The 27785-nt window shown below is 35.9% G+C and overlaps 1 protein-coding gene across 1 annotated transcript in view; it reads right to left on the reverse strand.

Annotated features, from left to right (window-relative positions):
- HMBOX1 (homeobox containing 1) overlaps nucleotides 1–27785 on the reverse strand; it is a 195453-nt gene that overhangs the window by 87296 nt on the left and 80372 nt on the right. The window contains exons 2-4 of the mRNA XM_010840284.1: nucleotides 26945–27024; nucleotides 19238–19714; nucleotides 11788–11873 (exon numbers count right to left, since the gene is read on the reverse strand). Of these exons, the coding sequence (XP_010838586.1) occupies nucleotides 11788–11873; nucleotides 19238–19714; nucleotides 26945–26967 (586 nt within the window). The 5' untranslated portion in view covers nucleotides 26968–27024. The remainder of the gene's footprint in view (nucleotides 1–11787; nucleotides 11874–19237; nucleotides 19715–26944; nucleotides 27025–27785) is intronic.

Consider the following 27785-nt stretch of genomic DNA (forward strand, 5'->3'; position numbering starts at 1 on the left):
CAGTTAGCACAGCATCTAGCACTTGCCAAGTGTTAAAATAAATTACAGCTAAAAATAAAAAAAAAAAACCTCTCCAAAAAGAGAGGCATAGCTCACAAGGTGCACAGTAGTAAAAAGCAGACCAACTGGTCATCTACAGCTCAGAGGACTATACGCTGTCCTGACAGATCTCAACACAGTGATAAAGCAGAGCTAAAGACTGAAAATCGTACAGACAACAGTGGTTTAAGAGAGAGTTCCTACTGAATATTTTTATGTGTGATAATTCTTTTAAGGGCACTCAAACATTTCAAAGTCACTCTTTATATTTTAGAAAAAATCAAGACAAATTGGTAATGAATGCCCTTCTAACAGTATTTAGTAATGGAAGGGCTTGGAACACGAAAAATCTATATGTTTAAAATAGTCCAAGGAGAAAAAAGAAACAATTTTATGAAAACAGCATATCCTAGTTCTTAAAATGTCTAGAAATATTCAATAGGGGTCACATTAAGTATGTTTCTAAAAACTCTTTACTATGATTCCCATCATAAACAATGACAGCAATCCTGTGGCAATTTTATACTGGACATATACATTAAAATCAGTGTGTCCAAAAAACCAAGATGTTGTCCATGGGTCTGCTTGGGGACAGATTCAGAGATAGGTCAGTCAACATTTGTAAACTCTAGAAAAAGCAAAATCCCTTAGCTGAAGTGAGTGAAAACTATGTTCTTTACTCAGACATACTAGAGCACAGGAGAAGGGCTACTGCTGTATCCAAACCAAATTCAGTTTGGTTTGTGGTTTATAATCCTGATATCCTAGGCCACTGGCAAGAGAAAAACATTTCTGCCAAGGGTAACATCATGTAGAAAAGTATTGGCAATATGTGAAGTATTAATGACCCCTACATCTCTACTTTTGTACATTCCATTTTGCTGATTTCAATACAGGGCACAAGACCTGCAGGATTAGATTTAACAGTAAGTCATGACCAAGTTTTGGAGAAGGCAATGGCACCCCACTCCAGTACTCTTGCCTGGAAAATCCCATGGACAGAGGAGCCTGGTAGGCTGCAGAGTCGGATGCGACTAAGGGACTTCACTTTCACTTTTCACTTTCATGCACTGGAGAAGGAAATGGCAACCCACTCCAGTGTTCTTGCTTGGAGAATCCCAGGGACGGTGGAGCCTGGTGGGCTGCCATCTCTGGGGTCGCACAGAGTTAGACACGACTGAAGTGACTTAGCAGCAGCAGCACGACCAAGTTTAATATGATAGTCACTATAAAAAAAACCCATCAGAGTCTCAAAGATATTTGGGGAAGAAATAATACAAATTCTATACCAATTCTTCTAGAAATATAAGAGAACATTTTCAAATTTATCTTATGATGTCACATTATCATAGTAATAAAACTAGACAAGGACATTACAAGAATAAAAAAATAAAACCCAGAACAATAACCCCTTATCAACACAGATGCAAAAATTCCAACAAAGTACCAGCAAACTGAGTCAAACTACATAAAAAACTAATACATCATAATTCAGTGGAGTTTTCCTTAGAATGAAAGGTTTAACATTTGAAAATCAATGTAATTACCATAATGAGACAGAGAAAACCACATTGCCATCTCAACAGATACAGAAAAAGCATTTGATGTAGTACAATATCCATTCACAATAAAAATTCTCAGAAACTAGAAGTAGACGAGAACTTCCCTTAAGGGTCATCTTGATGTGGGACATCTACGAAAAATCTACAACTAAGATGGCACTTACTCATGAAATACTGAATTCTTGCTCTCTAGGATTAGGTAAAAGGCAAAGATGTCTATACACATCACTATGTTTAATATTTAACTGGTAGTGCTAGTCCACGCAATAAGGCAAAAAAAAAAAAAAAAAGACATAGAAGACAAACACAGTAAAAGGAAGAAGCAAAATTATTTCTACTCACAGGCGATATAACTGCTCATGTAGAAAATTCTAAGAATTTACCAAAAAAGTTATCAAAAAATGTACCAAGTAAATGGATTTTTGGCAAGGTTACAAAATAAAAGGTCAAAATACCAAAATCAACTATTCTATGATGCAAGAAACAATCTGGAAATTGAAATTAAAAATAGTATAAAAATAGTAATACCAAAAGTATAAAATATTTAGATGAATTTAAGAAAGTATGTGCAAGACCTACTAACATGGCTGAGGGAAAATAAAGAAGACCTAAACAAATGGAGAGATATACCTTGTTTGTAGATGGGAACACTCAGTGTGAGTCAAAGATTCTTGATGGTAGCTTTATCCATATTTTCAACACAATCCCAATCACAATCTCACTACAAATATACTTTTTTATAGAAATTGAAAAGCTGAGCTTTGTATTGGTATAGGACTAGATATAAAGTCCAATGGACCATAATAGAGAACCCACAAAGAGTCTCACACATACACATTCAATTGATTTTTGATAAAGGTGCCAATGTAATTTAATAGGGTCTAGTGTCTTGACAACTGCTGACTATTTCCAAAAATGGTACTCTATCAGATAATCATGTGGGGGGAAAAAAAAATACATCTAGATCCTTACCTCACACATACACAAAAACTAACATGAAATATTTCACACACTCAAATAAATGTATGAACTTGTAGAAAACTTGTAGATGAAAATTAAAGAAAATCTTTGAGATTTCATTTAAGCAGATTTTCTTAGGACACAAAATGCATGAACCACAAAGGAAAAAGAAAAAATAAACATAATTACGTTTAACATTTGCTCTTTAAATGACAACAATAAGAAAATAAAAATGCAAGTCTCAGACTTGGGTATCTGTACATCCTCATATTTAAGGACTTGTATCCAGAATATCCACAAAATGCTTACAATCAATAAGGGAAACAACCTGATTAAAAAACAATGGGCAAAAGATATGACAAGACATTTCATCTAATAAGATACATGAATAGCAAATGAGCATCTGAAAAGATAGTCATTAGGAAAATGCAAAATAAAACTAGAGTGAGATGCTATTACATATGCACTAGGATGGCTAAACTCAAAGAGTACCACAAATACCAAGTAAGAGAATGCAAAGCAACCGGAAATCTCATATACTCCTGATGGGGATGCAAAATAGTATAGCCACTTTGGTAAAGTTTGGCAGTTTCTTACTTACTAATAACCCTGTAACTACTTTTAGCTTTGAGAAATGAAAACATATATCCACACTGGAACTTGCAGACAAATATTCATTACTTGAATAGCCAAAACCAGGAAAACTCAAATGTCCACTGACTGATTAACAGATAAATCAACTTTGTTATATCCATTCACTGAACTAGTTTCAGGATTTAAAAGTTGCAAACTACTGATACATTTAGCAACACTAATGAATCTCAAAAATTTCATGCTAACTGACAGAAGTCAGATACTCACACTGGTCAGAATGGCCATCATCAAAAAATCTGCTAACAATAAATGCTGGAGATGGTATGGAGAAAAAGGAACCTTCTTGTACTGCTGATGGGAATGTAAATTGGTGCAGCCACTATGGAAAACAGTATGAAAGCTCCTTAGGCAACCAGGAGTAAAACTACCATATGACCCAACAATCCCACTACTGGGCATATACCCTGAAAAAACCATAATTGAAAAAGATACATGCACCCCAATGTTCACTGCAGCACTATTTACAATAGCTCTGGGACCATGGAAGCAACCTAGACATACACCAACAGATGAATGGATTAGAGAAGCTGTGGTACATGTATACAATGGAATATTACTCAGCCATAAAAAGGAACACATTTGAGTCAGTTCTATTGAGGTGGGTGTACCTAGAGCTATTACACAGAGTGATATAAGTCAGAAAGAGAAAATCAAATATCATGTATTAATGCATATTTATGGAATCTAGAAAAATGGTTTTGATGAACCTACATGCAGGGCAGGAATAGAGATACAGAGATAGAGAACGGAGTTTGAACACAGTGGGGGAAGGAGAGGGTGGGACAAACTGAAAGAGTAGCCTTGAAACATACATATTAGCGTTGTAAAACAGACAGCCAACAGGAAGTTGCTGTGTGACACAGGGAGCTCAACACAGTACTCTGTGACAACCAAGAGGTGTGGGATGGGGTAGGGGGTGAGGGGGAAGGTCAAGAGGGAGGGGACATAAGATACTCATGGCTGATTCACTTTTTATGGCAGAAGCCAACACGATATTGCAAAGCAATTATCCCCTGAATAAAAATAAACTTTTTAAAAAAGTATATATTGCATGATTCTAGTTATATAATGTTACTAACAAAATACATACTCATGGTTGCAAGGGACTTGGCAGTGGGGAGAGATACTTAACTGCAAAGAGGCATGAGAAAACTTGCTGAGATATCAAAAATGTTCTATATCTTGATTTTGGTAATGATTATACCACTCTGTAAACTTGGTACAACTCAGAGAGAACTCCACTTTTAAGAAAGTTTTTACCTCAATAAAGCCTATTTAAAAAAAAGAAGAAAAACACTCTCCTATATACCTCAACTTTACTGTGTGAGGATCAAATGATACACAGTTAGCTGACACTCGAACAACTTCACGGCTCAAGGTGTTGACCTCTCTGCCCAGTTCAAAATTCGAGTATAATTTTAGAGTTGGCCTTCCAAATCCATGGTTCTAAATCTATGGATTCAGACAACCATGGACTATGTGATACTACATTTATTGGGGGGGAAAAAAACACACATAAAGTGGAACCACACAATTCAAACCCCTGTTGTCAAAGAATGTAGTTAAATTTAGATGAAGTTGATACACACTGATGTTAAAAGCTTTCTTAAAGGCCTTAAGAATTTGCATGATTGTTTCAAAATTTTATGGGTCTCTCAGATATCAAGGCCCTCAAGCTTTGTTAGTTCAAGCTTCAGTTCCTCACCTAAATAGATACAGGGACTTCCCGGCGCGCAGTGGATGGGAAAGCGCCTGCCAATACAGGGGACATTGGGTTCAGTCTCTGGACCGGGAAGACTCCACATGCCTCAGAGCAACTAAGCACATGTACCACGACTTGTGAGCCTGCACTCTGGGGTCTGCAAGCTGCAACTGCTGAGCCCACGTGCCGAGAGAGCCTGTGCACTGCAACGAGAGAAGCCGTCACAGAAAGAAACCCGCGCACCACAGTGAAGAGCAGCCCCTGCTCGCTGCAACTAGAGAGCGCCCACGTGCAACAATGAACAGCCAGTGCAACCAGAAAATAATAATAAATAAATGCAGCAACTGATGAATTAACAAGAGTTGGCAGGAATATTCCTTAAGGCATAAAAGACTGTAATTTAGTAAAAATGGTATTTATTCCATTCCCTCTGAGTCTTCTTCTGCAGGTTGCTATTTATAATACTGCCTACTGCTGAACTTTAGGCTATGCTATTTTATCAGACACAGACACCTTCTGACTCTTACCGGGGTTATTTCTTCTTTATTTTTTCCTGTAGGTTTTTTTAATATAAAGAAAATTTACTTATGTTAGGTAAGAAGTATTTCATAAAACTCTTGAAGGAATATTACACCGTAAGTACAGACTTTTCTCCATGATCTTAGGAAGCAAGAACGGGGAAGAAACAAAAATGAAAATTACTGAGGGATGAAAAACCACACTTGTGCCTAACTTTTTAAAATCACTTTTGTCAAAGCTTTTGGTAGAATAAAGTTTTTAAAAATAAAGTTTCTATTTTAAACACAGGTGGAAGAGAAATCCTGTTTTATACTGAAAATCAACCTTCTTAAGTTTAACAGCAAAAATGTATAATCTCATACACTGCATGTGAGATGCTAATAGCCCTGGTAAGACATTAAATATCAAAAACTATAGAAAACTGATTTTTCTAATGACAAAAAGTGTCCTCTGAAATTATTTTCACTCCAATTTTTCACAGCTCTCACCAAAGTGAGAAAAATGGGTGTTCAGATATACAGCCTGGATTTTTTTTACTGAGGAAAAGAAAGGTAACCATATGTGTTGTATTTGTAAGAAAACAGTTTGGCAACAAATTGCTGAATGTAGAAGAAAATGAGAATAAAATAATTTTTTTGAACCAGAGGATAGCATCTGTTCTTATTCTTCAGAGACAAGGGAAAATCCTAAAATGTACTTTGCAAAAACATTTATATTTGAAAGGACGTTTTCTCCTAATAGAAACTAAAGCTCTAAACCTTTTCAATTTGGAAACACAAGTTCCAACTTACATGCAGAAATCTGCCATATTTATAGACAGATAATAGCCTTCATAGTAGAGCTCTACATGAGCTAGTAAAATTCATCAGGTAGGAATTGATAAGATCTTGTTAGATAAGCATTAGAATTACATTTGGTTATAATAGGATAATACCATAGTCCGTGACTTATGCCCAACCAATACTACTTTTCTAATATAAACGTAAATTCTACTTGCTTACAGGAGCTTTATTCATAATTGCCCAAAGCTGGAAGCAACCAAGATGTCCTTCAGTAGATGAATGGATAAACTGTGGTACATCCAATGAAACATTACTTAAGCACTAAAAAGAAATCAACTATCAAACCATGAAAAGACATTAAAGAATCTTAAACAATTATTAAGTGAAAGAAGCCAACCTGAAAAGGGTACATATTATATGATAACACTCTGGACAAGGCACAACCATGGAGGCAGCAAAAAGCTCAGCAGTTGTCAAGGGTCAGGGGATAAGAGGGAAGGATGAATAGGTAGAGTACAGGGAACTTTTAGGCAATGAAACTAGAGTGTCATCTTCTGACACTATAATGGTAGACAATAGTAATTACATTTTTTCAAGACCTATTTGAATGTACAAAACCATTTATACCTAAAGTAAATCGGGACTCTGGGTGATAATGTAGGTTCATAAAGTGCTAGATGCGAAGAATACGGGAGGCTGTGTGTGTGTGTGTGGAGGGGCAGGAGGTATATGGGAACTCTATACTTATAGCTCACTTTTGCTGTGAATATACAACTACCCTGAAACATAATGTCCATTTTTTTTTAAAAGGTATATTGACATTTTAGTTGGTTTCTAGTGTCAGGTCTGAAGTTCTCTAATCAGCGAGAGGATCAATAGGTACAAAACTTTGTAAAGAAATTACTGTAGTTAAACTAAATATGTAGTGCTTTTATCCTTCGTTTTATTTTATGGTTGTTTGATTTTTGGCCATGCTACACGGCATGTGAGATCCTAATTCCCCAACCAGAGGTGGAACCCATGCCCTCTGCAGTGGAAGCATGAAGTCTTAACCACTGGACCACCAGGGAAGTCCCTATTCTTCATTTTAAAGATAAGGAAGAAAGGGAAAGTGATCTGAATTCAGCTGAAACATTTCTAAAACTGGTTCAGAGCTTCTCTTTATACAAATTCTTACATTTGGAGAATAAGAGTCATGAGGGAGGGGTAAAATGCACACTTGTTAAATGTACTTAGCTGTTTAAAAACAGAATGGAGTTTGACAACTAGAAAAGATACTTGGAAAACATTTGGTCAAACCCCACATCTTATAAATAAAGAAAATGAGGCTCAGCAAAGTTATGTGATTTGCCCTGGATCACAAGGCTATTTGACAGAAGGACTAGAATTTTGGCATTCGAAAGTTTAATGGTCATTTTCCCATTATACCACTACCATCCAAGAAAACAGAATTGGGGTAAATTTCTTAAAACTTAGAGAGGACTCTTTTTTTCTTCTTTTATGTATTTACTTTTTAAGAGGACATGAATCTAATTAGGATACCTATTTAGCTGATGAGCACACACTAAAGCATTGCCCACTTACCCACTTATTTTGCCAGCCTGATTTTCCCCAGAGGTCACCTAAGAAGAAAATCATGTCTTAATAATTCTCACGCCCCAAGAAAATGTCTCACCCTGAAAGTGAATATAAAACCTACATGTTTATTACTAAAGCAAAGACTATGTATGCTCCCCACCTTACCATTGTTAGTGAGAATTTTGAAACTTGCCCGATCTCTTACAGGGGTAAAAATCCACTCTCGGGAGCAGCTATGACTCTGTGAAAGAAGCTACAAATAACATGCTGGGAAATTCAGCAGGCACTGTTATTATATCCTGTTTATACTGTCATTTTTCCTATCAGTAGGATATTATTTATACAGACCCCACCTATGAACTTCTTGTTGATCTTATTATAGAAATCCTCCAAATCTATAAAAAGAAGCCTCTGTATTTTGTTTCTGGAACAAGCACATGTGTGGTAATTTTGCACCTCACTACACATTTTTATTTAGCATTTCCTTTTGTTATGCACCACTCATTCTCATTTTTACCCAAGGTTGATTTATTTCATTACGTCACATACTGGAGTTAAACTTAACTGACTCCAATCTAGGACAGATTCCAGAGCACCACATCTTTTATGTTGGGGGAGATTTCATCAGGTAGCTATTCTTCTAAGATAAACTTGACTAATTTGTTTAACAGGCAGAAAAACGTGCCAATATATTAATCAGGTGCCCCAGTGAGTGAGGCCCAAGTGCCTAGAAGCCTTTCTAACTTTGGCTTCTTTATCTCAGCTGGGTCAGTTATGAGGGCTAAGCTTTATACTAGTTCTCACTAACTTACTATTCTCTAGCTAGATCTCTTTTCTGGAATGAAAAGCATTGCTTCTGAGTTTAGCTGGATGGTTAGACAGGCTGAGTGGAAATGTGACAGTAATACATGAGAAATACATGAATTCAGTAAGTAGACCAAAGGGACAATGAACCAATCTGGTTATAAATCATCCTTGAGCCCCTGCCTAACATAAACAATTGAATTAAAGCAGATAAAAGAAAAATGCAAATCCCTTAAGGGCAGAAATTCATGCTGCGTTTGTTGAGTAAGTAAGTATTTCCAGAGGGGAGATATCACTGGAGAAAGTCACTGGATAAATTTTCACATGTATACCTTGTGTTAGCTTCACTAGTACTCCTTTTCTAGGGAAACATGAGATCTTCAGAGAGTATGTGCAATGCTAGACTCTTTGAGAATGTTTAAGATCTCTGCTTTTAAAGACTACTACTCTAAAATGCAGAACTGAAATGAAGTTTAACCTCTCAGGGTGGTAAACTAAGTGTATTAATTTCAGGCAAAAAAGAGAGGTCTACATGGGCTACAGTGATCAAAGAAGTCAAAATGAGGATAGTAACAGAAGTAATGTTGATAAAGGGTTCCCTGCTGGTTCAGTGGTAAAGAATCCGCTTGCCAATGCAAGAGACTTGGGTTCAATCCCTGGGTTGGGAAGACCCTCTGGAGAAGGAAATGGCAACCCACTCCAATATTCTTGTCTGGGAAATCCCAGAGGCAGAGGAGCCTGGCGGGACATAGCCCAGGGGGTCACAAAGAGTCAGACATCACTCAGCAACTCAACAACAACAACACTGATTAACAGGAATTGGTAAGACCAGCGTGAGCAGATGAAGGCAAGCTAGGCACAGTCAACGACTGTGAGCATCCAGGCGAACAGATACAGAAATGGCAAGTAGCTGAGTCCAGCTAGCAAGGATACTGAAAACAAGATGGCTATAAACAGCAGGCTGGAGTAGATTATAAAGAACTTCATTTTCCATACAATGGAGAACCAAAGATATATGAATGAACCCAAGTTTGGACTAGGAATGAAGAGGAGGAAGAGGCAGTGATATCACTTGGGGTGAGGCAGAAATGAGGGGAAGAACCTTTTAATGGTACCAAATCCTATGATTACAGTGGCAAAAGTCCACGAGTTCTAACAGACAACACATGGAAAAATTTCAACTCTTGCTTTCCTAAACAAGAGATGGCATCATGACGACTGTCACTGACTGAGACAATGCTAGACAATGCCAATCCATGGCAGTTAATGTCAGGAAAGCTCACCAGTTTCCTAGAACACTACTTCTCATGGCAAATCACCTGGTGATCTGGTTAAAATGTAAATTCTGATTCAGTAGGTTTAGGGTGGTACATTTCTAAATGTAGAAATTTCTCTAAATGGAGAAATGTAAATGGAGATAGACAGATGTACATAGAAATGTAAATGGAGAATTGGGTACATTCTCCCAATACCGCTATCCCACGGACTACATTTTAAATGGCAAGATGCTAAAACATCTTTAATTTCCCTTTCAAAAAAGGCAGTATTTGATGTATGGTATAGCTAATGCCTCAGATATGTCAAAGAAATTCCTTTTAGAGGTACTGTATTATAATTTGCATCAACATCTGATGGATTTCAAAGACACTATTTTAAAGGTCCAAGATGATTCAAGATTCAGGGTATTCAAGAGATTCAGAAATATTTCCACTTGGGCAAAATCAACTTTATCATGCTGTTTATAACATTATAGTTTTTTCTTTTTTTCTTTTTTTTCTTTTTTAGGCTGGCAAACTAGAAGATACTATTGCTTCTAATCTTGGGGGCTGAATTAAAAGTCCTGAGAGACAACTGATCTTTCCACAGTGCATATCAGTGGGTTTTGATAAAACCCACTTAAACTGCCCTTATAATGCCCTTGGCACCACACCTTAATCCTTGAAGATAAAAGTAACATTTTAAGCATCCTATTGAAAAACAACTGAAGATTACAAAAATTAGATTCATAAATAGTTCTAGAGGAAGGGACATGCCTTTAACTTTTTTTTAAACCATGAACAGAAGTATCATTTATAAAATACTTTACTAGTGTAATATGTTACGCACATACTAAGACTGGGTGACCTTAGATTCTTGGGTTGAAATTTAAGATTTCCAAAATCTCACGTTTCATTTTTAGCCAAATGGTCAGTAATAACATTTGAGGAAAATGAGCTTCGATATGTATCAATGTCTAGAGAACAGAAATAGCATCTTAAAACTGGAAGGTGCTGTTGAAGACCAGATTCAACTATTTCAATGTATTAATAGGAGAAACTGAGGTGCAAAGGCTAAAAAGGCCAAAGTCACAGAGATGCTACTGGAATGTTAAAAAAAAGAATGGGAGAAACAAATTAATTTTTATATCTGTTAATATACAACACACAACAATATATCAACTACAACATGTGTGTAGTTGAAAGAGTTTCTAGTTCCTCCCATGACTAAGACATAGTTGATTTTACTAAGCTCTTAGAAGTTATTGCTGAGAAAAGAAGACTACAGACCAACAAAGAAAAGACATGCTACCCCCCAATTCAAGAACTTCATAAAAAATGCAATCTGAATAGAGAATGACACATATACACCACATACTCAGGATGGGGCTGCCGTTGGTTGGGTAATGCGATGGGATATAAAAAAATAAAGAGAAGACATTGGTAATTCTTATCTTCTCAGTTATGGTTTGAGAATATACATTTTCTTTTACATATGAAAAAGTGGTTAAAACACACAACATCCTTCACTCCCATGAATCTTTTTTTAATTGGTAAAATCAAGGAGTAGATTTGGAGGACTGTAAAGCTTTTAAAAATATGAAATGTTGAAAGCAGTTGGATGTGCATGTGTCATAAGCTCTGTCACAATTACAAGAAAACCAGAGAATCCTTTTTAGTCATAAAATAGGGAATTTTGTGCTTTTTACAAATGCTGTAAAATTTACTAGCACAAGATAAAAAAAAAAAAAAAATCACTGGAGAAGTTCCAAGATATCGGAGACAATGGGTTTTAAATCACAGGCATACATTATTATGCCTAAGTTGACAGATCTGCACTGCAATGCAGAAATGCAAGCAATATTCCAACATCTGCACTAGAAGGCAGAGACTAGACCAGATTCCAGAATAAAGGGCTCGTCAGCTCTTACCTGTTACCTGTGCAACAACTGCTTGGGAAATCCTCCGATTGGCAAGAAAGGCTTTGATTTCCTCTTTTATCACACTGCTGTCCCTCCTAACAAAAACAGAAGACAAGACCAACAATGTATGTTGAAGGTAGAAATCCTCATCTTTGCTAAGAAAGGTGAAGCAGAGAGGTGGGGAGAACATAGAAAGAAAGGACACAAAAATAAAGGTAAAACAGACCGAGCTTGTGGGAAAATATGAAATTAAAACAAACCAAGAAACACCAAATATTCAAGTCCTAAAACAGCACACCATCAGACAGACGCTTTAGTGAATGCCACAGTAGATGTAAGTCTCATACCAGAGACGGTTAATCGCATGCTGTGTATAATTCACATTAGGAACAAGCTGCCATATGGTATATGCAAATTTTCATTACTGGGGAATGAATGTATCTTATACAGACAGAAATCCTAGAAAAATAAAAAGCAGCAGCAACAACAACAAGAATCAGTTGTGAGTAGATTGTGGTTTTGCATGTTAACTATGCAACTGCATAAATCATGTTCAGTTCATTTGAAAACCTCTGTCAAAGGAACAAAAATCATCATTCTCACAACTGCTAAAATGCTGGCCATTTTAAGGCGCTTTTTTGCCTTTTAATTTGCCTTCTTTGTCCTTAATAAACCAAAAAAATTTTAACCAGGGTGGGCTGAATATAAAATTTTAGTATAAAAGACACATTAATGTCCTAATACATGTAATACACAGGATACTTAAAACTATACTATATTCTATGTCCTTGACATTACATATCATAGACCTAATTTTTCCTCCACTAAGACTCTTATAAATTTTTACTTATTTAAAAGTCCAAGAAATTCTCAAAAAGATGAGACATTCACTAGAATGACAATGAATGGGAACCAAGACAAACATAATACTGCAATGAAAATTATACCTAAAGCCTTAAAACTAATCAATTTCTCTTTGAATGTTCAAAAGAATCACACAAATGGATTTTTTGTTCAAGTTCAAAATAACTGAATAGTGGTAACTTATGGTCTAATGCAGCTGATCAGCAAACTATGGCCCATAGACTAAATCTGGCCTCCCATCTGTTTTTATACACCAATGAGCTAAAAGTAGTTTTCATGATGAACATTTGCAATCAATTTGAGATAGGGAATACTAACTTTGAACATGAATTGAGCAAAATATTATCCCCTTCTCACCAAAAAATTCTAATATTCTCTGTAGGCCTGTATCTTAAAGATGGTATTTGATGATCAATTATTATTCTATATTGAATTTTGCAAATAAAAATTTGTGATCATTTGCTTTCTCTCTTGTATATAAGTATCTGTATCATGTCCTCGATTTTGCCTCTTGCCCACAAAGTCTAAAATGTTTTCCATCTAACCCTTTACAGAAAAGCTCTGCGGACTCCTGATCTCAGACAAAGGGACCATGAAATCTTTATACATTGCTTTGTGAACTGCAAACTCCTGACTGGAGCTCAAGTCTCTCTACAGATTATCTGGAATGAGAAAAGTAAAGTATCCTATCCCCAAAGAATCAGCAGTGATTTACTCAGAGCAGATTGGCAGTCCTTTGCTGAGGAGGAGCTAAGTGCTCTGTTGGTGAATTTCATGCTCCCTTTCAGGAATTCTGGAAAAGAGCAGAGAAGTGATGGTAGGGACAGCTTCCAATCTGGAGCTCCACAGTCTACTCTTCATCCACTGGTTGGAAATCCTAATCAAAAAGATTCCCAGAGGAAGAAAATAAAGAATCAGCAGCCTAATCCAGTACTTAAAGCTTCTCATACTGATCTAGATACTGGCCAAATTCCTTCCAAAATGCTTATTCATACTGGAAACATTTCTTTGAAAAATATGCATTCGTAATTTGAAATTTATATATCTGAAAGAAAAGGGCACAATACATTTAAAGGTCAAAATACCCGTCTACATTACCATCTGGCTCTCAAATATCCAACAACAGTCAGTAGAGCAAGAGATAAACTTCAGCAGTATCTATTTCAATTGGTTTATGTAAATAAAACAACCAAATTGTTTGGTTTCTGATACAGATGCAAAATTAAGCTGAAAAAATTTAAGTAAAGCATTGCATTCCAATGTACAGAATATCCTTCTAGGAAAATGAAAACTGAATTTAAGACAGTATTTAGTAAGGTTAAATAAAAATGAGCTTTTGTGGGGAAAATGATGAGATGGTATTTTCTTGACTATTGATTTAAATTGGAATTTAAATCGATTTATTTAAAATCAATTTCTCCTCGAGTAGAGACTTAAGTCATAAGGAGGAGATAACACTCAATTATTCCAATAGGGCACATCCAGTTTGTGAATTATTCACAGCCCTGCGGTATGATATTACCAAGCACTGCAGCAAGACAGAAGGAACCCCAAAAAGTCTGCAAAGGAGTAGAAGTTCATTTAACCCTCTGAGAGATTCTATTTTTAGTTACGTGGGAAGTTTCTAAATATCCATAATGAGTTTAAAAAACTAAAAATAAAAACCTCTTTACTCAACTGCTTTACCAGAAAGAAGCTTTTTCAAACTGAAGAAAAACAAAACTTAAAAGATAAAGGGTGTGCTTGGGCAAGTTATTTAATAAAGTTGGTTTCATCATCTGGTAAAATAAGAACAATAATATGCCCCCTACCCCATCACAAGGCTTTAAAGATTTTTCTACAAGCACTGAAATTAAAATTAAATGAAAATTATTATCAAATGTGTATACCTAATATATAAAATTTAAAAATTCTTCAGTGTAAGACTTTTTGAAACTGTAAAAGCATTATATAAACAATGACTATCATTTTATAATACGCCAGAGAGAACTCCAGGAAAAAAAGAAACAAATGATCTGCTATAAGTACGTAAGACTGAAGTTAACATCTGTACTGGGTATTTTAAGGCAGCATGAAAAGATTTCTATAAAGTCATTTTAGATGCAAGTGTTCTGTCGTTTAGTTGGTTTCACTAGGTGGTTGCAAAATAGTAACAGCATTTAACCTTCTCTTATGTATTTCAAAAACTTCCATCCTACTGGGTTAAACCTGTTCTCTAAGCTTTCACATATTCCCCCTCATTCATTCCACCTTTAACAAACGACCTGCCACTCCTAATGTCCACATCATATCCTGTGAAATCACCAATTTCTTGGTGTGAAAATTCCTTCATTTACTCCAAATTTGTCTCACCTCTTACGCCTTACTTCCTCTGTCTAAAATTCGACATCTTTAAAGAGAATGTATCCATTTTTCCACCCTTATAAGCTCTCACTATCCTCATGATTTCTACTTCTCCAGTCTTAACAGTAAAGTGAAGTGTAGGCTGATCTTTCTTTGATTCCATAGTTTTCTTCCAAGATAAGCTACCACTCTACTTCTATCTAATCACTTAGATACACTCAGTAATGCCTCTTCATGAAGTCACCCTTTTTAAAAGACATCTTAAAATAATAATCACCATCTAATCAGAGAAGTTTTCTCTGACCCTCAGAGCTAAAAAAAGATTGTTTCTTCTAATAGCTAACTTTAACCATTTCAAATATACATACGAATATATTACATGCAATTCTGTATTATAGTAGTTCCTGATCTGGTCTTATCTCTACTAGCAAAGTCCTTGAGCACAAAGATTGTGTCTTATTCATTATGGAGTTTGCATATATTAGAGCTTAATTTGCTCCATAAATGAAAAAATCTGTAGTTAAAGACAAAAGGTTATAAAATGGAAAACCTGATGTACATAATTTATTAAAAACAGCTCTAAATTCCTAATGTTAAATATGTTTAAGCTTCCCAAAACAGAATGGAAGAGAGTTATGTATACTAGCTCAAAATGGTAATGCTTTCTTTTCTCAAACAAAGACTATTAAAGACTGAATGTTTAAAAGTTGTATGCTTTAAGAACATCCAAATTTTCTTAGTTGATATACACTACACATTCTTTAAGACCTCTTAAAAGAAGTCATCTATCTCAAGACTTTCAGAGGTGGAGCAATACCTACCAATACAGACTATTTCACTGGCGGAAAAACGTAACTAACTACACACAAATTCTTTCACGTACAAATAGGAAACTGCTCCCTTTAATTTCTACTCATGGAGAAAAAGCATAATTTAGGAGCTTACGAGATAATGTTAAAATCTACTCTGTATGTGTAAACAACACGGTAACTGAATACTATGTCCTACAGAACATAAATCCCTACCTACATAAGTAAATAATCTATCAGGCATATAGATAATCAACTCGGAATAATGTCTCAGAATCCTAGATAAAATACTAAACACTCATGAAATTTAATATGTGGGTAATCAGGAATAACATCTTTTATACGACAAATTAATTCTGATAAGCCTCATTTCAATTGTTATTTTATACATACACAGTAGGACAATACACTTTGATATACACTATTAGCAGATATACATATACAACTATATATAAACATATATACTAATAGATGCATTTTAAAAATATTAACATGTAAAATCGGTCTTTATCCTAGCTCTTGGTTTTAAAGTCCTTCCTAAAATGTTACACTCACCAATTTGCTGAGAATCCACATTCTAGTTTCCCTTTGATTTTTTTCAAAACCCTGATCAATCCAAAAATGGAAAAAGTAGCAGTTACTTTCTTTCAAATTAATCAAATTAAAAAAAAAATTCTCCTTTGTGTACCTTGAAATTTTTAGGAGTTTAGTTTTTGGACCCAATGGATTATGAGATTTAAAAGCTAAATCTTAGGGTTGAGTGCTCTGGAGGCTGGGTAATGTGAGCATGAGCGAGGTGAATTACATGTGACATATGTAGGAAAGGAAGCAGGAAGGCATTTAGGTATCCGTTCTCCCTACCTAGAGTACAACCCTCTATATCATCAGAGTGTGGAGGGGGCAAAGGGGAGTGGAGCCCTATGTGGGCACAGGGTTCTCGGAAAGATTCGCTGCTCAAAACTCATTCCCTAACATTCGACCAAATAAAAATTCATTAGGCTACCCAAGGGAGTGACTTAAAGTGACAAATATCACTTAGGGGGAGAGTGGAGGATAAGTACATTAAGGCTTTCACACTTTGTCTTGAGTTATATTAATGATCATTCCTAAAATCTTATTGAAATCTACACACATGAAAAATGTATTTACAGAAGCAACAGACACCAGTCAGTGACAGACACACTGGAAATAAAGACATGGGTTAGAACTGAGCTCTGCCACTTAAGTTTTCTTGGGTCAGTTATTTAATTTTTGTGTATCTCAATATGTCTGCTCTACCTCACATATAGCATGGTTGTGATAATTAAAAGTGAAATAGTCATGCAATAAACTTCTCCCTCAAACCTGAGGACTGTGATTATTTGTAGACTTGAGAAAAATGAGAGATGGGCACAAAGGAAGAGTGAAGGTGTGGGGGAGGGTGCAACGACAGAGGACCACAGAGCGCCAGAAGGATCCATGAGACTGCTAGATGAGTAGAGGACAGCACAGGAGCAGTTCTAAGAAAGAAGTCATAAAATATCCTACCTACGCAACAAGGGGCAGTATGTAAATTAAGTACTGGCAACAATTACAAACACACACACACATATATCTAATGATGAAACTTGAACGTGTGTACTTGCTGGATTTAACCATAAACCCTGTTGTCAAGCTTTTAGACCATTATACTCAAGTTTTAGACTCTGGACAATCTTCCAGAGACTTTTGTTAAAAATAAACTTTTCCCAAACTTCCCATTAGTCTAAAACACATCTGGGAATTAACTAATGCTTTTAAAGTCCACTAAACCTGATTAATTACAGCAACAACAACAACAAAAAGGCTATCATCCTAACAAATTTTATTGTTGATACCCACTCTTCTTAGGACAATTAAAAACTAACCTCGTTACATGTTAACTATTAAAGTAATTTCCGTTTGCCCAAATGATCCTCTCTCTCAATCTTGACAGTGATGGAGATGTTAAATTCAAAATGAACATAAACTTCGGCCAGCTGTTTAAGCAAGGAAAATGAATGAAAAGCCACACTGATGTTTTATACTTTTAAGTTTTACAAAGCTTAAATAACAGGTCCTGTAGGTGCTCTATGAAACCATTTATTACAGGAATTACATTGGTATCTAGATGCAACAGTCCATTTAGCCCAAAATTCCCTATATGGCAGTTCCACCCTAAATGTAAATTCAGGACAGTTTGTTCAAAAGATTATTTTACCTCCGTGGTACTACAGACCTTTCAGATGGCAATATTAAGTCACCATTATACTATCTTAAACGCCTACAGTGTTATAGAAGAACTATAACTCATAATTATAAGTTAAAATTTTATTTCTGACATATTCCTGCTACAGTTTCTTTCATATAAACCACAACAAATCTATCTGCAGGCTCTCTTCCCTACTACAGCAGTGCTAATCTCCCGAAAATAATGCTTGTTATCTCTTTCCTACAGACCTCTTAAAAAAAAATCCTTTAATTTCCATCATGTTAAACATAAAATCATGTACATGTAATTCAAATCTGTCCCAAACCTGTACTGGCCTCCCAATATACTATTCTTGTCACCATATATAGCCAATCTGCAGTTCTTAGAAGACTAAACATGTCTTGCCTTTTCTATCTGTTACTATTCCCTTAACTTTAAATAAACTTCCTATATTTCAAAACAGAAGCTATCCTTTAAAGTTTAGCTCAAATTCATTTATTCACTTGACATAATAAGCCCTTAATATGTCCCAAGGACAGTTCTAGATTCCGGAGACACAAGAATGGAAAGCACAGCAGTGCTGCCCTCAAAGTGTCTCAGCTTCAGGGTGAAGCCCTTTAATTACCTCTGTTGAAACTGGACTTCTTCAGGGTTTCAAATTCAAGGTGCTTACACTTATAATAGATGACATTAAATTTCTGTGTGTGTGTGTGTGTGTGTACACAGCATCTACTGCAAAAATCAGAACTTCAGTTTCTTAGGAACAGAAACCATGTCTATTTTTCTTAAGAACACTGCTTTTTAAATAATAGATGCTCAAAATTAGCTTGTCAATTAGCATGTTGAAGGGAAAAATTAAGAGTATACATATTATTACAAAAACATCCTACCTCTCAGAGAAAGTACTTACAATGCATTTAAGGCTTACAACATATTTGTTAGCAATTCATAAAATTCAGAAGTTAGAAATAAGAGCCATAAAGAGAAAGAAAGCTAACCTTTGCTTACATAACAGAATGGAAAAGACTTACAAAGCAGCAAAGAGAAAGAACTTAGGTAGAGAAAAAAAATTTTTTGAATTAAAAACATAAAAATTTTAATTTTTTCTTTATCACCAAAGGGGAAGAGGGAAGCCACAGTTGTCATATGTAAACAGCTGAAATACAGCTTTATTACTCAAAATCAGTCTAAGTACATAAATATTTGGAGGACTCTAAATAAGAAAGAAACTAACCTCATTAATTCCTCCACTTTATCATCTACATCTAGGTCCTCTTCTGAGGCTTCAAAACTGTATGACCTCTGACCCATGCTGTTAGCATGGTAGCGAGTTGGTGACATCTTCCCATTGGACGTGGATAATCGCTCGTTATTCTCCCTCCCGTTCTGATTGGTAGTACAAGGCTGTGGGGAGGTGTCGTAACTATTGCTAGGTGACGGGGACATGCCCGAATGCTGGGTCTGCGTGGAAGCTGTAGCTGTAGAGGAAGATGCTGCAACATTGTTGGTACTATTCCCATATGAACTTCCTCCATAGCTGGACCTTCTTCCAAACTTGTCGCTATGTTCTTGATCAAGGCGGTCCAGAGTTTCCAAGGCATGGAGAATTTCATGTTTAGTCATTCCAGTACGCCGGAGGCGCTGGAGCAGATCTATCTGCTCTATGGTAAATCTGGGTTCATCTGTATAGTGAGACATGGTTTCCAGCAAACTAAAAAAAATAAAATAAAATAGTCCCTTTATTTATAATATCTACCAAAGAATGTATCATTATGTATTGAGAATGAACACAGACAAAATATTTCTCTATCAACGTCTTTACTGAAAATGACTAAGACATGATTAAGGGTAATACTTTGTTTTATAGGCAAAACTGACCTAGGAATTCTGTAACTTTTATTTGGCATAGACAAAAACAATTTGGTAAGCTTAGCCCAAGTAAATAACTAATAACTAGCAAAAATATTTAAATGGAAACGTGATAGGGGCATATAAAAAAACTTAATAAGCACCATTTCACCCACCACTTTGCAATTTCATGAGTATTTCATCTCTGTAATGTATTCTCTCTATGTAGTTATCTCAAGAAATGGATCTTGGGTGGTTGTGTCCACAATGACCTATTCATTTTTCGTGGGAAACTGCTTCCATATTATGCTTCCTTTAACTAACACAAGGTACTGCAGTGCACCAGAAAGTGCTTCAGAGTCGATGACAATATTAAGTTTAAGGGAATTGTCAAATATCATAAAAACTCTCACCATTCGAATTCCTTTCTTATAAAACTTGACTTTGTACTGAAGATTCTTTTAAGTGGGAATTTCTTCTATTTTTATGGTTCTAATGCCAAATAGGTTGCATGGCATGCAGCAGGCTCTCAGTTAAGTGTTTGCTGATGAAAATAAATGTCAAAGAACTTTCTCCTCCTTTCCAGGTAAACTTCTACTGAGTCAGTTCTCCTAAGCTCTTGGAGATCAGTTTCTCTATCCCTCTATAAGAGGCTTCCCTGGTGGCTCAGAGGGTAAAGAGTCTGTCTGCAAGGCAGGAGACCTGGGTTCGATCCCTGGGTGAGGAAGATCCCTTGGAGAAGGGAATGGCAACCTACGCCAGTATTCTTGCCTGCAGAATTCCATGGACAGAGGAGCTCAGTGGGCTACAGTCCATGGGGTCACATGGAGTCGGATATGACTAAGTGACTACCACACACACACACATATCCCTCTATAAAAATTTACTGAATATTCACTCTAGGCCAGCACTGGGCAATAGTTTCATGTCATACAATCTCAGTTCCTCATAACAACACTCTATGGTAATTTTTTTTCAGTACTACACTGACTGACGACTGTTGAGGAAACTAAGGCTCACAATGGTTTTGTATCTTAGAAAAAGTCTCATTAAGACACAGGAAAAAAGATTTAAACCTAGATCTTACTGACTCCAAAAGCATGCATATATGGCAGAAATTATTGGAATCAAATGATATGGGACACAGGCTTTTGTCCTTTTTTAAGTTACCAATTTAAACCACTTAGACAAAACCACTCCACTGAGGGACTAGGGATTCTAGTAACAGCTTTTTTTAATATTTAAAATCTTTAGTCCATATAGAATTTGTATTTACTGAATGAGTGTGAAAGGATTTGAGCTTTATTCTTCCACAAAAGGATAGTTCACTTGTCCAATACGCTTTATCAAGTAGTACATCTCTTCCTCTCTGGTCTGAAACACCAACTTTATCGTATACGAAAACTCCACACGAATCTGTATCTACCTTTGGAGTGACTGTTTTGCCTTCCAAGTCCTTTTAAAAAATAAGCAGGCAGAAATCTATAACTTTTACGTGAAGTCATTCTAGTTTTAGAGATCAGCTCATTAAAAATAAAAACAGACATTCTGCAGGTCTAAAATAATATGCTGCAGGTTTCTGTGTCCATGGGCCACACTGTCTGCCTTCTGCCTATTTACATTTCCTTTTGCTCTCTTCCAATATTCATTTGTAACAAGCTATTCATCATAAAAATCCTGTTTTCATGATTATTACATTCTTTCCTGATTGTTTTCTTCCTCCAAGATTTTATAATGAAAAATTTTAAACCCACAGAAAAGGTGAAAAAAAAAGCTGACATACACTAATCATCGAGATTTTACCATTAGTATTTTACTTGCTTTACCACATAATCTATCCACGCTCTATGAATCCCTCTATTCGTTTCATTTTTTGATGCATTTCAAAATCAGTGACAGACATCTGTATATCTCTCCTTAAATCCTTCCACATGTAGATCATTAGCTAGAGCTCAGTATTTGTTCAGGTATTTTTTTCTACTGAAGTAAAATTTACATAAAATAAAATATGCAAATCTTACATTTACCATTCTTTTGAGTTCTGAGAAGTACATCCACCTGTGAAATTAAATCCCTCGGAAGATACAGAATATTATCATTACCCAGGAAGTTCCATAGTGCTCCTTCCTGGTCAGTCCCCATTCTCTCTCCTCAGAGGTGACCACTGCTCAGATTTTTTCTCATGACAGAGGTTAATTTTTTCTGTTCCAGAACCTCATACAAATGGAATTTCTATGTACTCTTTTGTGTAAGGCTTCTTTCAGTATGAAGTTTTTGAGATTCATCTATGATGTTGTATGTATCAGCAGTTTATGTTTTTTTATTGCTGAAGAGTACTTTATTGTAGGAATATACCACAGGTTTGTTTAGCTATTCTATTTCAGACACTTGGAATGACAATTACTAGCTATTCTAAAGCTCTGGCTATTACAGTTGTACTCTACTTTCTTCCTTGTCAGCTTCGTATATATGCCCCCCTCCCCCATCCCCAACCCATAATATATCATTGACTAGTTGGGTGAGAGAGAAAAACATATAACTTTCAACCAGAGTAATTCATTTATTTTTTCTCCTGATGTCAACAGAAGAGTATACCTTGCTTAACATAAATGCTCTACTATTAAAATAATATGCAGCACTGGTAATGTTTTGTTGCATGCTAGTTACGTTACACAGGTGCATAATATGTGAACATTCCCCAAGCTGTACACTACTAATTCGTACATTTTTCGGTAGGTATATTATATTCAAAATTTGCTGAAAGAGCTGTGTAGACTTTTCTGAATGGCTTATAAGAGACACTTGACACTATAGTTTTATCTTAACCCTCAGCCCTTGGTCGTTTCTAGTGCTTAGTAACATATTAGTTCTTAATACCAGGAAGTTCTTTCTAAAAGTAGCTGCCCCTTAGTAATCCAAATAATTTACCCTTTAACTTACTGATTTGGTAAATTCAGGTTTCTATATATTCTTTTCTCTTGAAAATGGAGTTGTTCACTGCTAACTTTAGTCTTCATGCTTTCAAAACATGTCATAAACAGACCTTATTTTATATATGAGATGTCAAGGACTGTTTTATTTTGCAGACAAAAAAAAAATCATGATATTTTCCTATCCCATTTATATCAGAGCTAATAGTATTCTATATGTAACTTTTCAAACCTCCCTCTGTATGGGGCAGCACTCTGCATATCAGTATAAAACTAAAATGAATTATGTGAATTTAACCTGTTAACTGAAAAGTATCCACCATAAAGCTTATATTAGACCGACCAGAACTAAAGATTCCACAGTATCTAAAACAATGTATTTATGTCATTTCAGTCATTGATTATGGGAACCACTTTATTTTTTGCTATGCTGCATAGTTTGTGGGACCTTGGTTCCCTGATCAGGGATCAAACCCGCGCCCTCTGCAGTGAAAGTGTGGAGTCCTAAAGGCTGGACCACCAGCGAATTCCCTACGGAAACCCATTGTAAAAGTGGTTAATTCAAAAGTCGTAAAAGAAGATAAAAGAAGGCACCTATTATTTTGTCCGCCCAGAATGTCTGTTTCCAACCACATGTTCTTGGAAAGGATGAAAGTGAAAAGTGGAAGTGTTAGTAGCTAAGGTGTTCAACTCTTTGCGACCCCATGGACTGTATCCCGCCAGGCTCCTCTGTCCATGGAATTCTCCAGGCAAGAATAATGGAGTGGTTCCCATTCCCTTCTCCAAGGAATCTTCCAAATCTTTACCATCCAGGCCACCAGGGAAGCCCTGCCACTCAAAATGCCCTACCTTCTGGCCAACAGTGTGGGCACACAAGGAAACAGTCATGCTCTTCTCAAAATATGCAGGTTAGAGTGGCAGGAAGATGGACAGTCACTGTAACTGTGGTCAGCTGCAAGAAGATGTTAGTCTGGTATATTCCTCACCATGTAGAAGGAGCTAGTTTGTAGGAAAATAAGGCAGGCATAATAAGAAATGCAGGGCAAAGTGGAAAACTCTACAGTATTCACATCCCTTGTTCTAGTCATTCCTAAGCCCCTACTACATCCCTGCTCTTCTTCTTATATTGTCGTGTAACAGCATGAAAGTGAAAGTGTTAGTCACTCAGTCATGTCCAACTCTCTGCAATCCCATGGACTGTAGCCTACAAGGCTCCTCTGTCCATGGGATTCTCCAAGCAAGAATACTGGAATGGGTTGCCATCCACTTCTCCAGGGGATCTTCCTGACCCAGGGACTGAACCCAGGTCTTCTGCATTGAAGGCAGACTCTTTACCATCTGAGCCAACAGGGAAACAGTTTAAGTTCACACAGACTTCCCTTTATGCTTCACTTTGTTTAAATTAGACGTATGTGCCCAGCACCAACAGAGGTCCCTAATACAAAGACATACCTAAAGTAAAAAGATCTACAATTGCTAGAGCAAAATCTATGACTGCTCTAGAGCACAGTGGGATAATGAGCAGGATCAAATCATACATGTGACATTGAAGGCACAATATTTTACTGAGAAAATGCCAAGATTAGAAGCTCGCTTAGATACTGAGAATAATATTCCAATGTGCATTAACATAAACAAAGGCACACATCCTGTCATTTTCAAATTTTACTTCTTACAATTCACCTAGTTTAAGCACATCATCATGAGATTATGGCAATAATGACCTAGAAAGGTCATCTATGTCCATGATACCAGCAATTCTTTCACAACAGAAAAAGATAACATGTAAAAACTGAATTAATTTTCCTATATAACACAAGAACTATTCACAGGATAAGGAACGTCTTTCACTTTAAATTACTCATCTGAATGCAGACTCAGGCCAACAATAATTGAAAATGATGTGAGAAGAATTTCGACACTGTAATAACACAGACAATGTTAAAGGCATAAAAGAACAATTAAATTCAGGAATTATGGCTCAGTTCACAAAGTGACATTCTAAAACACCATACTATTAAGACCATAATAGTACACCATTTATACAATTAATTTTATCTCTACCTGTATATGTAAACCCTTCTTGAATAAGTCTTGAGGTTCAGAACAAACTTTAACTAAATCCTAGAAACATGTAGAGGAAAGAAGGTTAAAGCATACACAAATGCCTAATCTTGAAATCATTTGTGCAAAAATGACAGAACCACCTTACTTGTAAAGTATCAACAGCTAATAAGATTTTACTGGATAACAGTATTTTCTTGAGCTGGACTCTGCTGTCTTTATCTTTTTATCTAGAATGACTAGGCAAAATATGGTACAGTCATATATTAGTTTTGTCATTCATGGTATTTATTCCATGATGATTTAACACATTATAGAGTCAATCATAATATTAACCAACTAAAGACATACTAAAGGCTCTTTGTACTATTTATGGCACATTACTCTCACAACTATTATTACCATCAAAGGAATGGCAGTTTTAAAGTAAGAAAATGACAAGAGTAAGAAATGAAGATTTGCTGGGGACTGAGCTTACAATATGGAAAAGTGATTCTGTAATTCAAACCAATGGGAGAACTGACTAATGCAAAAGAACAAAGGCTATCACTATAGGTAAAGAGCATAAAAATGTTCTTTTCAAAATATGTAGATTTTTAGAAAAATAAGATTATATTCAATTCATAATTACACTTTAATAGTTCTTAAATTACCACTAATTAAGGTTGAGATTTTTAAATAATAGCCATCTATATACAATGTGGAAAATAAAATCCAAGTAAAAACATGAAAGTCTATAGAGGGAGATATAAATTAGGTGTGGAATCAGAGAATAGGAGACCATTTAGACAAAAATAATTCAATTAACATTTACTGAGATTTCCCCAGTGGCTCAGTGGTAAAGAATTTGCCCGCCTATGCGGGAGATGCAGGTTCCATCCCTGGGTCAGGAAGATTCCCTGGTGAAGGAAATGGCAACCCACTCCAGTATTCTTGCCAGGATAATTCCATGGATAGAGGGGCCTGGTGGACTACAGTCCATGGGGTTGCAAAGAGTCAGACATGATTTAGGGATTAAACAACAACATTTACTGAATAACCTCTATGTGTCAGACTACATACAACGGAAAAAGGATGCAACAAGGCACAAATAAGGCAAAAAAAAAAAAAAAGGGCAAAATAAGGAAAAAAAAAAAAAAAAGCCTCACAATGCTTACATTCTAATGGCTATGGTGAACAGCCATCAACAAATAAACTGTACTTTTTAAAACAGGGAAAATTAGGCCCAAAGCAACAGAGTATCATCCCTTTCCCAAGCACACAACTATTCAGCAGCACCTCAGGCCACACTTCACACCACCTGGTCTATTCCAGAGACTTTCTGATGTACTATAAAGTCAACAAGAGAAGAAAAATGTTTAACAAAAAAATCTAAGTAACAAGGAAAATCTACCATTCTTCCACTTACTGGATTACAGAACTGACAACCAGAACAGAAGGAATTTAATTGAAATGTAGACTGAACCAAATTTTTAAAAAATACTTACGTTAAAGATGCATTTAATGAGCTAATAGATACTTTATCTTCTCTAATATCTGAAATTTCCAGAATACTTCTGTTCAGAGGCCTATTTAATATGAACTAGTGGTTACAGCTGATATCCTAGCACAAAAAATCTCTCAACATAATACCACTATCCAATTTGTATTTTTTGCCAGACTCCAAAGAAAGGCTACCAACTGTATTAGCTAATAGGCATAACTAGGCTTATTATCCCCAGCAGGTAAAGAAAATGGCTTTGGTGCTTAGGAGTTTGCATACAAAAGGCAGCACTAAAGTAACATTCTACCAATATTCTGCTTGTCACAAGGAAGTTAATACTAGCCATCTGTTTCACAAATTTCTAGGCTATTAAGCACTTTAAAATTATAAGTAATTTTATGTTCAACTGAAAATCTATGTTAGACTTCAAAGCTGAAAACAGAAATAGTAAAAGACAAAGATTATATAGATCTGAAAATTCATTCCTTACCACATAACTATGAAAAAATTATTTCAACTCTACAAATCACTGCTATCACTTCTGTACTATAATGCTTTCTTAACTTTATTAAAACAATAGAGAAGATGAAAATTAAGAGGAGAACTAGATACTCACACCACTGGGAAGGAACTGAGCATGCTTTACATGAGGGGAAGTAATGTCCTTGCTAGAGATGATCAGCGTTATTCATCATTCTGTAGGAAAAAAGAGAATTCAGAAACACTGAATTCAAATACTGAATAAAAATGTTAATTATATAATTTAAGGATTAACAGTTAACATCAAATAACCAGGTTTTTAAAAATTACTTTTTATTTCAAATAAACATCTATTTTAAAGATAGAAAAATACTTTTTAAAGCTTTCAAATTACTCACTTGGAAAAACGAAAATCATCCCTGAAGTTTATCTGTTACCAGATACCACCCAAGGAAACAGATTTAAACATGAAATGGAATATATATATACACACAATATTGTGACATTCAGGATAACTTGTTGATAAGAACTCCAGTACACTTACGTAGAATCCTATAAACAAAAAACATACCACAGCATGATTGAAGCTAACAGTCTTAACTGGGGGGTAAAACCTGGGGTGCAGTTCCAAGTCTATTTTTTATTTTGTTGTTGTTTAGTCACTAAGTCACATCCGACTATCTGTGACTCCACGGACTGTGGCCCGCCAGGCTCCTCTACCCATGCAACTTCCCAGGCAGGAATACTGGAGTGGGTTGCCATTGCCTTCTCCAGGGGATCTTCCTGACCCGGGGATCAAACCGATGTCTCCTGCATTGGCACTGCGTCTTTACCACTGAGCCACCAGGGAAGCCCATTATTTATTTTCCTGCTAGCCAAATCTTACAGTGACTTAATTTCTCTGAGTCTCAATTCCACATGCATAAAACAGAGGTAATAGGGAACTACTTCAAAAAGTTACAAGAGTTTAAAACATT

Source organism: Bison bison, unplaced genomic scaffold (assembly GCF_000754665.1).
Source record: "Bison bison bison isolate TAMUID 2011002044 unplaced genomic scaffold, Bison_UMD1.0 scf7180017864143, whole genome shotgun sequence".
NCBI classification, from domain to species: Eukaryota; Metazoa; Chordata; class Mammalia; order Artiodactyla; family Bovidae; genus Bison; species Bison bison.